Below are 17105 nucleotides of genomic sequence, written 5' to 3'. Positions count from 1 at the left end.
GATTTATTTAATTTAAATATCAACTCGCTGACAAAATCCCTATTTATCCTTTTAACATAGGCATTCATGGGGAATCAACAACAACAAAAATAAATAAAACAAGAACAAAGATAACACAGTAAAGAACTTTTTACATAGGTACCAAAAGTGTGTCCTTAACTTTTCTCTGTACTATACTCCATCTCATCCTCGTCCTTATTCAACTGAACCATCATCGCACAACTGCACTCACGCTCCGCCACCAAAATAGAAGACAAAATTAAATAAAACATAAGTAACCAACCCAACCAGCCAACGCCAGCGCTAACGCCAACGTCAAAGCCAACCACCCATCCATCCATTAAAATTCCATGCATTTCCGTAGGAACCTACATCACTCTTTTAAACTCCTTCCCATCTGCTCCTTCTCAAACCACTTTGGTCCATTCAAGTTTAAATTAAGTATAACGGTATTCCAACCGAAGATCCATCATCCATCATCAACATCACATAACCTGCCTCAATTCCTTTGAGGACAAAACGAACATCAACCAACCTTTAGTATATACAACAAAAAGGACATACCAAGCCGTGCCACTATCGCCACGAGATGAACTTACTCTGGGGAACACCCAAAAAACCGGAGACGAAATCCGACAACGACATAATGACAATGACGACAAAACGTCAAAGAAATAAACAAAAAAGGAGTAAAAAGGATATAAATGAATACTTTACCAGGATAATCCAACCCTGGCTGCTCCCGCCTCGAAATAAGATTTGCACAAAAAGGATGTTTCAAAATGAAAGATTAATTTGGTAAAATATCCGAATGATATAAACCATCGCACAAGGATAAATAAATATTTTTTCAAAAAGGATATGCCAAAAATGATGATGATGAGCGCACATCCTTTCATTTTCCATCACGCAGGCAGACAAAAACCACCCATCTTCGTTTCGGCGTCTGCTGACAGAAAAAGGACACCGTCTCAGGAGCATCAAAACGATCAAAAGGTAACCTTTTTTATTTGAAATGTGCTAACACTTTTCCGCTCCTTGATAAAATTAATTAAAAACTAAAACTTAGACTCAGACTGTAGCAAAATATCAAAAAAGGAAAGGAGAATTTCAAATTTTACGAGTATCCTCATTTCCTTTCCCAAGGAAAACAAAACTCCAAAGAAATCAACAAAGACAAAAAAAAGGACATTTTTAACTCACCTCAACAAGCAATTTTAATATTTTTCCTCCTCTCCTTTTGCGAGCGAGTGTCAATGTCGTCGGGCTGTAAGACTTTTTATAAGTTATTATTTTATCCTGATTTCCAGGATCAAACAGGAAATTAAAATAACCCACTCTCTTGGAAAGTCACTTTTTGGAAACTTTATTATTTGTTTCCGATCGGGTTTTTAGTCTTTTTGTTTGTTTTTTTTTTTTTTGAGAAAGAACACCTCTGTGAAACGAAACGCACTACACGACGACGACGACGAAACCGTCTAACGACCTAGCGAAGACTGCGAACCATTTGGATACATGATGGGCGATGTTTTTTTTATTTGATTTAAGTTCCTTTGTTTTGAAAAATATTCGTTACGTTAAAAGAGACACACTAAAAAACTAAAAAAAAAAGCTCGGAATGTTGGGGGAGCAAGTTGTTGCTGGGCCACGGCTTATAAACTTATTGAGCCGACTCAATCGTCAGATCCATTTGAATACCCAACAGAGACTCCAACGACTATGACGACGGCACGGCACGTTGACGGAAGCACACACACAGCACACACAGATTCTGAGCAGGAACACAGCACCCAGTCAGCCAGCCAGCCAGCCATCCATCGAGCTATCGAGTCAGCCAGCGCACCAACCATCAACAACCCCCAAATGCACACACTTTCTGATGATGGGTTGGGGTTGAGGTTGGGTGATTTCTGATGGGAGGTTTGGGTGTTGAGTCGACTGACTATGACTTCAGAGGTGGAATTCAACTATTGCCACATGCAGCACCTCTTGGTTTCGGTTTCGGAATCCGATTCATCGTGTCGTCTCGGTCTCGGTCCTCTTGTGTGTCGTCGCACTTACTAAAACGTAACACGTCGTCGTCGTCGTAGGTCGTAGGTTCGTTTCGTACCTACATATACCTATGGAAAGTTATATTGGTTTGGTTAGTTTTGGTACACAGCAAGAGAGAATCCCTGCAACAAAGACTGACGACGACGCTACGACACGACGAAGTCTAAAGGTAACCCGCAATAACTGTGTGTACAGCAATAAACACAGCAACACAAAATAAATACCTTCCAACATCAACAACAACAACAACTGCAAATAATGAACAAAAAATATAAAATAAAACTTTATAAAACGGAACCAAAAACTGAAAACTACCCTCTCGATGTAGTTACGTTACAACACACACCCGGCTTTACTACCGGCGGCAACGCGCACCCAATCTTCGCATCCACCTTCTATGGTACTCCCACATTTAATCAGAGAGCGGGTCAGTAGGGTGTGAGAACAAACCGAGTGAGGATGGCATTGTCCATTCAAATCTACCCGGCTCCCCCTCTCTATCCACATCCACCCCCCAAAGGCTCGATGACGATAATCATGATGATGATGTTGTAAAACACGAGTGGTGTTTCCGCCACCTACCGATACATACTATATGCGAGGCTTCCTTTTTGGACCAAATCTATCCCCTACATTCTGCCCAGGCCATCCTGATGCGATTCCTGCTCTGGTGCCGTGGCCTGGCTGGCAACTTCATCAGCATCAGCATCGGCAACAACGAAGTCCTAACACATTTATCGCACTCTCACATACACTATACCCTATACACACACATACACTTTAGATAGATTGTTGAATTTAATTCCTGTCCCGTGTTATCCCTGACGTGTCCCTGGGTTAAAACGTTATAACGTAAATGAACACACAATAGGGATGCAGCAACAGTAGGTACAGCCAGAGAGATACCTAAAAGGCATTAGCATTTTGATATACCTACGGATGTACTTGTACACTACACCCTACTTACAGTGGCTCCCTCTGACGACACAAATGCCAACGGTTAAAGTGCTACCACGTCTATACTACTACTACTACTACTATTACCAGTATCATCATCATCGCTATCTTCAACGAATATCATCATAGGATAGGATATGCGGGATGGGTTGTTGAGACTGAGAGTGGGCGGGGAAGGTGGGTGGTAAAATTGTGTTTGTTCATTTTGCCATTTTGTTAGATGGAATTTTTTTGGACAAAGTGGTTTCTGTTGCGTTTTAAAAGTTGTTTTTATTTTTTGAGAGCGAGTGCAAATGTTATTAAGAATCGGCTTGTTTCCGTTAAAAAAAGCCCTTTTTTTCTGAAAATCCTTTCGAAAAATGAGAATATTTTAACGGATAGAGGACGGCTCTTTTATGTTTGTGCTTTCTTTCTTTTTTATTGGTGTTGAACTACTTTTAATCAAATATTTGTTAGCACTCGATATTAACTTGATGTTTGGTAAAAAAGAAATAAAACCAAAACAAAACAACGCAGGAGTAATTACAAATAGTGGCCTATATAACATGCTATTGACATATTTTTGTTTGCCTTAAGGTAACTGCGACCTTTTTACTTGTAGCACTGCTGGACAGAATGTTCCATTGCTATCGATATAGCGTTTTATAGGCAACTATGCATTGGATATACAATGGACCTTGGATACTCTCGATATTTTGGTAACACTATTGAAACAGTTTCTATTGTTTAAGCTGAAAGGTAAGTAGATTTTGGAGAACTTAGCAACATAAACTATGATCCACTAGAATTATTAAGGAAGAATAGCAGACTTCAATCCATCAAGCAGCTTAATTAACTCTTAGTAACATTACATTAGCTTTAGAGTTTGGTTTTAAAATAGTTGATGGACCAACAATCTTGATCCATTTCAAAACTTGATTCGGCAACTATTGCTCTTAAAGTGAAAAAGTATATCAAATCTAACATTTTGTTCGGACATTTTATAGACCGTTGAAAAACGCTTCATATTAATTATGCTAAATATTCGTCTTTTAAGATAAAAGTTCCAAACTCTACATTTTTTGTTCTAAACTTATGTTTTTCCAAATCATATCATAATGTTTTCCGTCAACCGGAGCAAAAACGTTAACGGCTTCCGGACAAAGACCAACAAATGCTACAAGAACCTAAGCAACATTCCTCAAGAGGGTTATCCATTTTGTGGTTTCAAGAGTATAGGCCTAGAATTCGTCATCTGTCGAACTAAGTTGTTACACCAATTTTTTTTCAATTGAAAGTCTGACATTTCCGGAAAATTGTCGCACAACGCATACAAATTGTTTAAACCTACTACAACAAATGGTGATTCTGCCACAGCCACATATCTAGATTGGATACAGATATTGTAGAGCCTGTGCATCATCGTTTCGCTCGTACCACTGAAAATATCGATGCTGTAAGTAAAAATGTTACCGAAGACTTCAATGTGTCGATTTCTCGTGTTTCTCAGGCATTAAGACTGTCTTAGGGCCCAGTGAATCTACACATGCATCCATATTAAATCCATCTCATACAACAACTGAAGCCAGCGAACCATTCACAACGTCGCGTCATAGATACGTCGAAAGGGTGCTTGAACAACTTCAGCAACGAAGCACATTTCTTACTCGGTGGGTATGTTAATAACCAACATTGGCGCATTTGGGGTTATCAGAATACTGAAGTATTTCAAAAGAGGCCATTATAAATACATAAATAAATTAGAATGGCGCAACAGTTCGTTGAGAACTAGGGCCCAGTGACTTACTACTCTCAACCATTCCTATGTGCGAGTAATGTTGTCAGGAATGAAGGGGACCTACAGTTTATATGCCGAATCCAAACGGCTAATTTGAGAAAGCACTTTTTCATGGCAAGAGTTGCTCTTGGAGAATTTGTCAATTCCTCACAAGAGGCAATACCCGTGAAAAGACTTTAAATGGCATAGGCAGGGATTGAACCCAAGACCAACGCACTAACCTTCATGCCAGGGGTACTACTACAAAAGAGGCCATTACATCCACAAAATCACTGTTTGGAGCGCTTTTTGGTCCGGAGGTGTGATTGGACCTTACTCCTTCGAAAACAACGATGGAACTGCTGCCACCGTCAATTCGGAGCGTTATGGACTTTTTTGCCTGCTATTAAAGAATGCGACTTAGAGAATAAGTGGTTTCAACAAGACAGTGTCACATGCCACTCAGCTCGTGTGAAAATGGCTTCATTCATAGAAAAACTTCATTGCCACGTAATTTCTCGTCATGGCGATATCAACTGGTCACCAATATCATGAGATTTGACACCGCTGGACTTTTTTTTTGTGGGGCTACGCGAAAGACCGTGTTTATGCAGATAAACTTTTAATTATGTTTTATTTACATTCGCTTTTGAAACCGCAAAATGGATTACCCAGTATAAACCTCACGAAACTTGATTTAATTCATATTTGATGGATACTGAGATATTTCATTTAAATATTCCAATATACTATAAAGATCGCCGTATTGATCGAGAACCAGTGGCAAAATGCAATCCGAGAGCCTCGTCTGACTCGCTGGATTTAAACAAGGAACCCCTGGTTTGATGAGGAATGTCGGCTGGCAAATGCAACCAAATAACAGGCATCCAAAGCGGAGTGGCATAGAAGGACCAGAGTTGCGCACGAGCTCTATGGGCAGAAGAGGCGAGAAGAAGCAGGAATGAAGTTCGAAAGTTTAACGAACAGGTGAAATGAAATTCACAGGTACATAAACCTCGAACCGAAGGCTGCAATGACGAAAGTGGAAACATCATAGTGGAACCGGAGTCAATGCGAGGATATAAAAGGACCACTTCTGCAGGCTGTATAACGGCGAAGACAAACGTAATTTCGCTTTCAGGCAGGATAATTAATTCAACATAGACGAAGAAAGCCCACGATCCCGTCCTCCCGACTTAGAAGAAGTAAAGATTGCCATATCTAAGCTGAAGTCAGGAGCATGCACCAAATTATCTGGAAGATATAGTCGGAAGAAAGCATATCCGATGAATGGAACCTCAGTATTGTTTTCCCGATTCTGAAAAAGGAGACCCTCTAAACTGCACCAACTATAGAGGAATCAGTCTACTTAACATCGCCTATAAAATCTTCTATGCCGTAATATGTGAACGTATAAAACCAATCGTCAACAACCTGATAGGTCCTAATCAGTGTGGTTTTAGACTAGGAAAGCCCAAAGTCAATCAAATATTCACATTACGGCAGATCCTAAAAAAAAAAAACCAAGAACATCAAAACGACACCCACCATCTTTTCATCGATTTCAAGGCCAAATATGACAGTATCTACAGGGACGAGCTGTGTAGAGCCATGTATAGTTTTGACATCCCTGCCAAACTCGTTCGTTTGTGCAGGATGACAATGAAGAATTCACGCTGCTCCACAAAAGTTGGAAACATCTTAACAGGCCCTCTCGATGTCAAAAAAAGTTTTAGACAAAGTTATGCGCTGTTATGCCATTTTTTTAACATCGTACTTGAAAGAATAGTGCAGAACTCCCACTTCAACACTAGAGGCACTATTTTTCACAAATCTGTCCAATAATTGGCATATGCTGGTGACATTGACGTAATCGGAAGAACTCAGCGTGATGTAAATGGGGCTTTTGTGAGTATTGAGGCAGAAGCGGCGAAAATGGGGTTAACGGTTAATGAGGGCAAACCAAAGTACTTCCTGTCGTGAAGAAAGGAATTAAAATTCCGGCGTCACGCGCAAAACTTCATCATCGAAAGACGTAACTTTGAGGTAGTTAAGGATTTCATGTACCTAGGCCAGCGCTGAGATCAAACGAAGCATAACTCTTGCTAACCGCTGTTTCTTTGGGCTGAGAAAGCAGTTGAGAAGTAAAGCCCTCTTTCGAGTGATTAAAGTGTTATATAGGACCTTCATCATCCCCGTCTTGCTACACGGTGCAGAAGTATGGACTATGACAAAAGCGGATAAAAGCACCTTGGGTCGGTTCGAGAGAAAAGTTCTTCGTTAGATCTATGAGGGAGTGGAGGAGAAGATGTAACGTAGACTTAACCAAAAGGGTACAAGTCCAACGACTAAGATGGCTGGGTCACGAATGGCGCGTGCAAACCAATGCTCCGGCTAAAAAGTCTTCGAATCCACATCCACAGGACAGCGCAGTAGAGGAAAACTGCCGATCAGGTGGTGTGCACAAGTGGAAAGTAGCCTCACCCAGCTTCGAGCTCGTAACTGGAGACATCTGCCTAGGGACCAAGCTAGTGGTAGAAGTTTTTATTGAGTGAGGCCCTTGTTTACACAGGGCGGTACCGGTACCTTGAGTATGTCTTTTCGACGATTTTCCCATGCCTAATCTGGAAATTTTGTGTGTGATGATTGCAGCTCTGTCTGGCCACATATATGACGTCGCTTGCTTTTCATCGACGGAATGTCTTCCTTTAAACTGAACTAATTAAGTAGAATTAATAATATATTCGTTAAAATGTTGGACTTGGTATTTTTTTATGAAGATTTTAATTCAGTAATATTGATAGCTGATACAAAACTTGTAGTCACCATCCTTATCCATTATGTATTTCCTTAAGTCTAAATGACAAGTTACATATCTACGAGTAATTCTTGTCATAAAAAGTGCTTTCTCAAATTTGCCGTTCGGATTCGGCTTAAAAATGTAGGTCCATTCATCCCTGACAACTGTACTCGCACACAGAAAGGGTTGAGGCACTAGGCCCTAGTTATTAACAAACTGTGAGGTTAGGTTAGGTTTGAGTGGCTGTCCAGATATCATTGACACACGTAGACCTCAAGGGTCCATTGTGATACCACTAATGAGGTTACTCATGGGAGAGTAATGAATTTAAACAAACCATTTTGTACTTTTAATAAAGTTAGAGAGACGTTTTGTGTCAATCGTTGCCAGTTCACTGGTATTATCGAAGAAGGGTTTACCGAGAAAGTAATTCCTTTTAATGGAGAGTGCTGGACATGTACACAGAAGGTGTTGGACAGTTTCCTCTTCCTCCTCGTCCATGCAGCTTCTACAGAAGTCATTTGTGTAGACCCCTAGCCTCAGAGCATGTCTACCTATGAGGCAGTGTCCCGTTATTACTCCAATTGTAGAGCTTATACTTTGTCTGCTCAGTGATATCAAGCCTTTTGACCGTTTTAAGTCAATACTTGGCCATATTTGATTGGTTGCCAGGCAGGTGGTACTTTGTGACCATCTAGTATTTGTTGTTTCTAAAGCATATTGCTTGAGAAGATATTTGCATGTAGCAAGTGGTGTTCCTATGTTATGTTTTTGTCTAACATAAGGCAGAAGTGTTCCGTTTTTGGCGAGCTCATCGGCTTTGCAATTTCCCGGAATGTCTCTGTGGCCCGGCACCCAAATGAGGTGAATGTTAAACTGTTCCGTCATCTCCTCCAGAGATGATTGACAATCGTGGACTGTTCGAGAGTTTGTGGAGACAGACGCGAGAGATTTAAGAGCGGCTTGGCTGTCCGAGAAGATTCGTATATCCTTACAAGATATAACGTTTTCTTTGAACCAGGATAGTGCTTCTTTAATCGCCATTACTTCTGCCTGGCATACACTACATTGATTGGGAAGTCTATAGGATAGACTGAGATTCAGTTGTTCTGAAAAGATACCACTTCCAACTCCGTGATCGGTCTTTGAACCGTCAGTATAGAAGTGTACCGCGTCGTCTTCCAGGGGTCCCTCTTCTTCCCAGGAGGATCTTGAAGGGATGGACACATGGAATCTTTTACCAAATACCATTTTTGGGGTGGTATAGTCTAAGCGATCTGGGATAGATCTGAAATTGTCTAGAATAGTTGTATGTCCAGTATTGTTACTGGTCCATTGAGAGGTGGCTCTAAGCCTTACACATGAGTTGGCAGCCACCTTTTTAGAGAAGATGTCAAGTGGTGTTAGGTTTAAAAGCACTTCCAGTGCTGCATTTGGTGTTGTGCGAAGTGCTCCTGTGATGCACATACCTGCTGACCGCTGGACTTTAATGAGTTTATTTAGATTTACCATCTTATCCAGTGCGGTCCACTATACGACGGCTCCATAAATGAGTATCGGCCTGATTACCGAAGTGTATAGCCAGTGGGTTATTTTTGGGGAGAAGCCCCATTTTGATCCTATGGCCTTTTTGCAAGTAAAAAGCGCTACAGTAGCCTTTTTGACTCTTTCATCAATATTTGCCTTCCAATTTAGTTTTTTGTCTAAAATGAGGCCCAAATATTTAGCTTGGTCGGAAAAGCTTAATGGTATTCCTTTAATCTTGGTCGGGCTAATCTGAGGAATTTTATATCTTCTCGAAAAGAGTATTAATTCTGTTTTGTGTGGGTTGATGTCCAATCCACATTGCTTAGCCCATTTACTTAGCCTGTTTAGGGCATTTTGTAGTAGTTCCGAGAGAACTTAGGGGTGCTTCCCAGATACGGATATTGAAACGTCGTCACCATAGGCAATCACCTTGAAACCCTCTGCTTCCAATGATGTAAGCAGGTCGTTTACTACCATGTTCCATAAAAGAGGCGAAAGGACTCCACCTTGGGGAGTGCCTCGATTCACCGATCTGGTGGTAGTAAAACTTCTCATGTTAGAAATTATTGTCCTGCTTTTGAGCATGAGACTTATAAGATCTATGACGTTGTTGAAAGCTCCTTCAATATCTAGGAACGTTACCAGGTTATATTCTTTGTATTCGAGGGAATGTTCAATAGTACATATTAGTGAGTGAAGTGCTGATTCTACTGATTTTCCCTTAGAGTAAGCATGTTGAGCTGTGGAAATGAGACATGGTTTTAAATTATGTCTGATGTAAATTTCAATCAATCTTTCCAAGGTTTTAAGAAGGAAGGATGATAGGCTGATTGGTCGTAGATCTTTAGGGTTAACGTGTGAGGGTTTCCCTGCTTTGGGAATGAAGACTACTTTTGCCATTCTCCAGGCTTTGGGAATATATCTCAACCTTACACAGCTTGTCAGAATGATTTCCAATTGTGGAATAATCATGTCTGAGCATTTTTGTAGTTCGGCCGGAATGATTCCATCTGGTCCTGGAGATTTATATGGATCAAAGCTGTCTATGGCCCATTTCAGTTTTTCCCGCGTTATTAGATCAACCAAATCGCTTGTAGAAGCTTGAGACTCTGATGCTAAGTCGTTGAGTATGTTAGAACTACCTGGAAAGTGGGTGTCTAATAACAGATTAAGAGATTCTTCATCTGTGATAGTCCACGTGCCTGCTTCTGTCTTTAAAGCACTAGGTATTGTTGGACTTTTTGAGAGAATTTTCCTGAGTCTTGAGGCTTCTGAAGTATTTTCTATTTTACCACAAAAATTTCTCCAAGAAGACCTCTTACTCTTTCTTAATTCTTTTTTATATTGCTTTAGAGCTTGTTTGTATAAGTCCCAGTCAGAAGGAGATCTAGTGTACTTAGATCTGTTGAAGAGTTTACGACAGCTCTTTCTGAATGGTTCTAATTCTTTATGCCACCAATGAGGTTTCTTTTTACCCTTTAAAATTAAGGCTTCGGTGAGATGATTTATAGAAAGGTCTAGTTCATCTTTACTGGAGGAGCTTTTAAGACGGTTGTGATTAAGCAGTTGTGCTAGTACCTCCCTATAACGCTCCCAGTTTGTATTCCGGTGATTTCGAAATCCCGTAGATGTATTTGCTACATCTTTGAGCTCAAACTGAATGTATTTGTGGTCAGAGAAGGAATTCTCTTTTGAGACATGCCAGTTTGAACAGTTAACGAACTGTTGCGCCACCCAATTTATTTATTTATTATTTAAAAGAAAAGATAAACAAAAACTTCCAATATGCAATCAAAAGTTAAATTGTTTTTGGTTAAGTTAACGTTTTTAGTTTTGGTAAAAAAGAAATTGTCAATTGGATTTTTAAAAAAATTCAATTTGACAAGTTCTAGGGTTACCTAGAAACTCATAAAAACATATGTAGGTAATGCTGATTAAAAGGTGTTTAAGTAAGAAGTCATATTATTTATCTACAAGCGATTTGCTTAACAGATGCAATTACAACCATTTTTACTTATTTATTTAAAATATAAACTTATACAATAATTCAATTTTAAATTTATCTCGAGATAAATGAAAATCAAAAATAACACATACTTCATTAAACGAGGAAATTACTCGTGATATTGGTTCATTTTTTCCATAATTTGTTCTATGCAGTTTTTCAAAAAGGAAACAACTTGTTCTTAACTTTCTAGATGGTACATAAATGGAAATCTGAGAAAGCAAAAACGGACTTTTTCTATAATAGCAAAGTGTATCTCTCACAAACATTACATCATGAATTTTTCTTCTAGATTCTAGGGATTTCATCCCGAGCAATTGGCACCTAGCTTTATAGTCTGGACTAAAATTCCAAGACATTTTACGAAACACAAATTTAGTAAACCGCCTTTGGACCTGTTCAATTCTATCAGAATGAACTCTATAGCCTGGGTTCCAAATCACATTAGCATATTCGATTGTTGACCTAACTAGTGAGGTATAAAGGGTTAGTAAAACATAAGGATCCGTAAAATCCTTACTATTTATTTTAATGAAACCAACTAGGGTGTTCGCCTTAGCCACAATGAAATCTATATCCTTTTTTGGAGACAAAGTATTATCAAAAATAACGCCTAGATCTTTGATATTGTTAACTTTAGTCAAAAGATTCGATTCGATGTTATATGGAAAATTAAGAGCTAATGCAGATTTAGAAAATGATATAGCTTTGCATTTTCCAATATTAAGTTTCAAACTGTTCAAAGAACACCACGTAGAAATATGGTCATATATATATCATTAGTATGTATTAGGAAAAGTAAAGGGCCAAGATGACTCCCTTGCGGAACGCCGGAGGTACATTTTATACTTCTCGGAGTTTTGTGGTCAATAATTACTCGTTGAATTTTGGTTTCTAAATACGAAGAGATCCATTGAAGCATCTCAGAATGGAAACCAAAATATTGAAGCTTTTTCAGTAATCAAAGCTTTACTAAAGTCGGTGTAAATAGCATCTACTTGACATTTATTCTCCATTGCATTTAGAACATATGAAGAGAAAACAGCCAAAGTAGTCACAGTAGACCGACCTGATACGAAGCCATGTTGTGACTCAGATGAGCATTCCTTTATCATAAATTCTATTTTATCTTTAACCAGACTTTTGAAAAGTTTGGGGATGGCTGAGAGATTGCAGATTCCTCTATAATTTTCTACTAGTTTTTTAGAACCTGCCTTGAATATAGGAACAAGAAATGCTTCCTTCCATTCTGGTAAAAAGAAACCCATGGACAATGAGTTGTTGAACAATTTCATCAGAGGCAAACAAAGAGAATCACTACAATTTTTCAAAATGCTTGATGGTATTCCATCGGAACCGCAACTATTATTTATTTTAAGGTCGTGAAGCGCTACTGAAACCTCATCGAAAATCAATTCCATTGAACCAATGTAAACTTTTTCTTCCAAGTTTGAAACAAAAGTGTTTACAGAATCAAAAAAGTTAGCAAAAAGTTCCAAATGAGTATCAGCATTTGACGAATTGACTCCTTTATAACTGACATTTTGAAGAATCCCAGATGACTTTCTTTTGGAGTTTATGAAAGACCAAAACGATTTACTATTATTTTGTATGTTGTTTTCAATATTCACAATGTAATTTCTGTAGAGGAACTTATTTAATAGTGAAAAATCTTGTCTAAGGTTACTCAAAACCGTATAATCAGTGTGGTATCCTGTTATTTTAAATATCCCTAATGCTTTTTTTTAAATATTTTTAAAGTGTAAAAGACTTTTGTTATACCATAAAGGTTTCGAAGATTTCCGTTTTTGTACACGCGGGACAAATTGATTAAAGCCCATAAACAAAATTTCTGTAAACCGATTACAATCGCGTCCTAAGTCAAAAAAATTTAGTTCAATATTCCAATCAATGCCGGAAAAGAAATTTCCTAGTTCAATGAAGTTAGTTTTTGAAAAATTAAATGAATTTACATAAGAATTGGCTTCGATTTGTTAGTAATCGTACATAACAATATTAATAACTATTTCTTTATGGTGAAGAGAATTATTAAGTAAAGAAAATGGAGCTTTTATAACACTTACGTTAAATTTATCAGAGCAAATAAAAACAAGATCTAATATTTTCATTAAACAATTAGTAACAGAATTAACTTGGCAAAGGCCTAATGAGCAAATAAAATCAATAAAACAAATTTCAAAATCAGACATCAAATAAAAAATCCGCTGCATTTTATATGCGGATTTGAATTTTATAGAATGAATGCTTTTACGTGAATATTAAATTTAAATTTATGATAATATGTAATAACTACATTAAAGAAAATAGAAAAATAAAAAAAAATGGTTTCTTGAGAAAATTTAAAAAAAGTTAAAGATACCTTTTCGAGTTGGGTTAAGAATGAGAAAGGTCGTTTTTGTGAATGAATAGAAATAAATTTATAAAATTTAAAATTCTTTTCATCCATATTTACATAAGTATTGTGAGTATTAAGTTGATATTTTCATGGAAATAATTGCCCCTGGCGAGGAAAGCCTTTTCTTTTTTTCTGATCAACTTAAAAAAAATTATTTTTTTAGGATGAAGATATATTATACATAAAAGGTTGCTTTAGAAGTTTGAAAAAAGGTGAGATATCATATGAGATAAGCTTTTGGGTTATAGGGTTTTGTATCCGTTTTACATAATCTTAACTTGTATATCATCATAATATCTATGCTTGTTTCGTTAAATAGATTGTACAAGAATCGATTTAAAAAAAAATTACCATTACGAAATAATTTTGGTTTTCGGATTTACAAAATTAACATTGGAAACAATTTTGTTTGTTGAACGTAATTTTTTCATATTTCTTGATGTTTTGATTTATTTATTAATTCATTATTTTGTTAGCTCTCCATTTCCGGTTTCTGCGACGAACTAATTTTAACAAATGCCACTTGCTACAAAACAATGAACCTTCTGTGCGACAAATTCAATCCCCATGTTATCTCACGTGTTGGCGATGTTAATTTGCCCTTTTGACACCGTTGCACTTCTTTCTTTATGGTTTTTTATAAAAAAAAGGTGTTGGTCGATAAATAAGTAACAATTCAAGAGCTAAGGGATGAGATAATTCGGCACATTAAGGGCATAGAACCTTAATTATGCCTCAGCGTCATTAAAAGTTTGGACGAGGTTGCGGCGGCCATTTCACCAATATTTTGTTCCTTACAAAATTTAACTATACTAATATTATCATAACAAAAAGAAATGGCAATAATTTCCTAAATAATTTGTTTTTTATTCAAAATCAAATTCGTAACTTAAAATTTAACCACCCTTTACATAAAATTGGTATGAATTGTTTTCGAATCGAAAATTGACTTTATTTTATAAGTAAAAAAAAATACGTACATATTTCATACGTTAACATATTTTTTAAATCCGAATGAAAGGTTGTTTAATAAACAAAATCTTCTAAGCTGTTTAAATGTCTCAAATATCTCGAAAGAAAGTAGCTTAAATAACAATTTTAAATTGTTAAAATCTTGAATTCCTTTAAATGGCACCAAAACTATCCTCGTGCGTTGAATCTCAGCCTTTTTTTATTTGACTAAAATAGTCTTTGAGATTGGAAGAGGAAAATAAGAAAGTTCTATCGTATAAAATTATAAACGTGTTAATAAAAATGAAGATACATTGCAGAATTTGGATTGGAATAAAGCATTCCACATTCGTGTAGTACGGCAAAGAAAGAAAATCACTACTTGACATTTTGAAAGTTCTGCCTTGAACATTTTTCAAGAGAAAAAGCTTTTGAAGTATTTAAGTGTTATACACCATAGCTGGATTAGAAAGAGGATTTATATTTTATTTTAAACTTTTGTATGTTTTAGATTATAATTGCATTGTATTATAATTATTCATAATTATAGCAAATATAAAGGGTAGTGACCACCCTGGGAAACTCGTGGTTTGGCAATCAAGAGGTTGGAGAAATTACTTCTGAATTAAACTTGATAAAACCTATTTTGAAGAAATAAGGAAACTCATGTGATGAATTGAAGAGGAAACCCAATTATATTCGGCTTAAATTTGATGATACAATAAGAAAGATAAACAAATGCTTTAGAATAATCAGCTTAAATACGAGTTCTTGAGCTAGGTTATTTGATCGCTTATTCAAAAACGCAAGTAAATTAGCAAAGGTCGAACATTATCTGATAACTTACTTACTGAATTAAGGTGGCGCTACAGTCCTATAGGAACTAAGGCCTCAACCAACAAACTTCTCCATTTAGCTCGGTCTATAACTAGATGTCTATAGGTTCGAGCTCCAAGTTGGGTGAGGTCACTTTCCACTTATGCGCGCCACCTGATCGTCGTTCCATTCTCTCCTCCACTCCCCTTCTTTGCATACGGGACCGTAGATCACACGAAGAACTTTTCTTTCGAAACGACTCAAGGTGCTTTCATCCACTTTTGCCATACTTTATGCTTCTGTGCTGTATAGCAGGACGGGGATGATTGGGGGTCTTATATAGCAACACTTTAGTCCCTCAAAAGAGGGCTTTGCTACTCAATTGCTTTCTTAGCCAAAAAGAAGCAGCCAGCGGTTAGCAAGAGTTATTCTTCGTTTGATCTTCTGCACTGGGGTTGTCTTCTGTGTTCTTAACGGAGCCTAGGTACCTAAAATCCTTAACTACATCAAAGTTACGTCTTTCGGTGGTGAAGTTTTGACCGAGACGGTGTTATAAGTCTTTTTTTGACGACAGTATGTACTTTGTTTTGCCCTCATTTACCGTTAAACTCATTTTTGCTTCCTCTGCCTCAATACTCACAAAAGCACCATTGACATCACGCTGAGTTCTTTCCATTATGTCAATTGGACGGGCTTTTGAAAGATAGAGCCTCTAGTGTTGACGTGGGAGCTCTGCACTATTCTTTCAAGTACGATGTTAAAAAAATCGCATAACAGCGCATCTACTTGTCTAAAACCCTCTTTGTTATCGAAAGGTTTTATTAAGTTGTTTCCAGCCAGCAGCGTGAATTCTCCATGGTCATTCAGTTCAAATGGACGAGTTTGGTAGGGATGCTAAAACTAGACATGGCACTTTACAGCTCATCCCTGTATATACTGTCATATACGGCCTTGAAATCGATGAAAAGATGGTGTGTGTCGATTTGATGTTGGTGTGTTTTTTTCACGATCTGCCCTAATATAAATATTTGATCGACTCTAGACTTACCTGGTCTAAGACCACATTGATTAGAACCTATGAGGTTGTTGACGCCGGGTTTTAGACGTTCATATATTACGGCAGAGAAGGCCGTACTACGAAGAAAGGGGCATGCTACTATTAATTTAAACTCTTCAAGACAATTTTAAGAATTAAACCTGGTCCAAAAAAATAATCATCTTTAAGTAAAGCAACATTACTCGCATACAGGAATGGTTGAGAGTTGTAAGTCACTAGGCCCTAGTTCTCAACGGACTGTTGCGCCACCCAATTTATTTATTGTAAGTAAAGCAAAAAGTGAAATTCTTTCTAACGTCATTTCAACATTATTAAAGGTAGTCTGGGAACAGTCTCGCAAGTGTAGGAATAAATTATCATCTATTTCAATGGCAGTATCAATTAAAGTTTGTTGAAAGTTAGAAATAAATTTTCAAATGCGTTGTGACACACTTTAGAGTAGTTTCACCTTTGCTTGGCAATGCGGTCATTGCCTTTTTGAAGCGTATGTCCAATCTATTGCCACTTACGCCTTCGTATTATAGAATCTATATGTTCCTGGCCTGTCCTTTTATGATGGAACTCATTTGATTTATATGGCCAGAAAATCCTTAGAATGTTACAAAGACATCTATTCACGAAGGTTCGCAGTTTACTTGTAATTGCTGAAGTAAACTTCCAAGTGCTGCACCCATAAAGAAGCACAGATTTAACATTTGTGCGAAACAGTCGTAGCTCTGTCCTTGAGCTGATAGAGTTATTCCTCCGAATTTTCGACAACATACCGAA

At 37.5% G+C, this 17105-nt stretch overlaps 1 protein-coding gene across 1 annotated transcript in view; it reads right to left on the bottom strand.

Moving 5' to 3' along the window:
- Window positions 1-3133, bottom strand: part of LOC129947435 (uncharacterized) — a 113615-nt gene extending 110482 nt beyond the window's left edge. Inside the window, exon 1 of the mRNA XM_056057992.1 lies at window positions 3065-3133. Coding sequence (XP_055913967.1) covers window positions 3065-3133 — 69 coding nt within the window. The remainder of the gene's footprint in view (window positions 1-3064) is intronic.
- Window positions 3134-17105: the final 13972 nt, after the last annotated feature.

The sequence above is a fragment of the Eupeodes corollae genome, chromosome 1 (genome assembly GCF_945859685.1).
Source record: "Eupeodes corollae chromosome 1, idEupCoro1.1, whole genome shotgun sequence".
Classification (NCBI taxonomy): Eukaryota; Metazoa; Arthropoda; class Insecta; order Diptera; family Syrphidae; genus Eupeodes; species Eupeodes corollae.
Note: the sequence above shows the minus strand (reverse complement) of the source record. Positions and strands in the feature narration are given on the sequence as shown.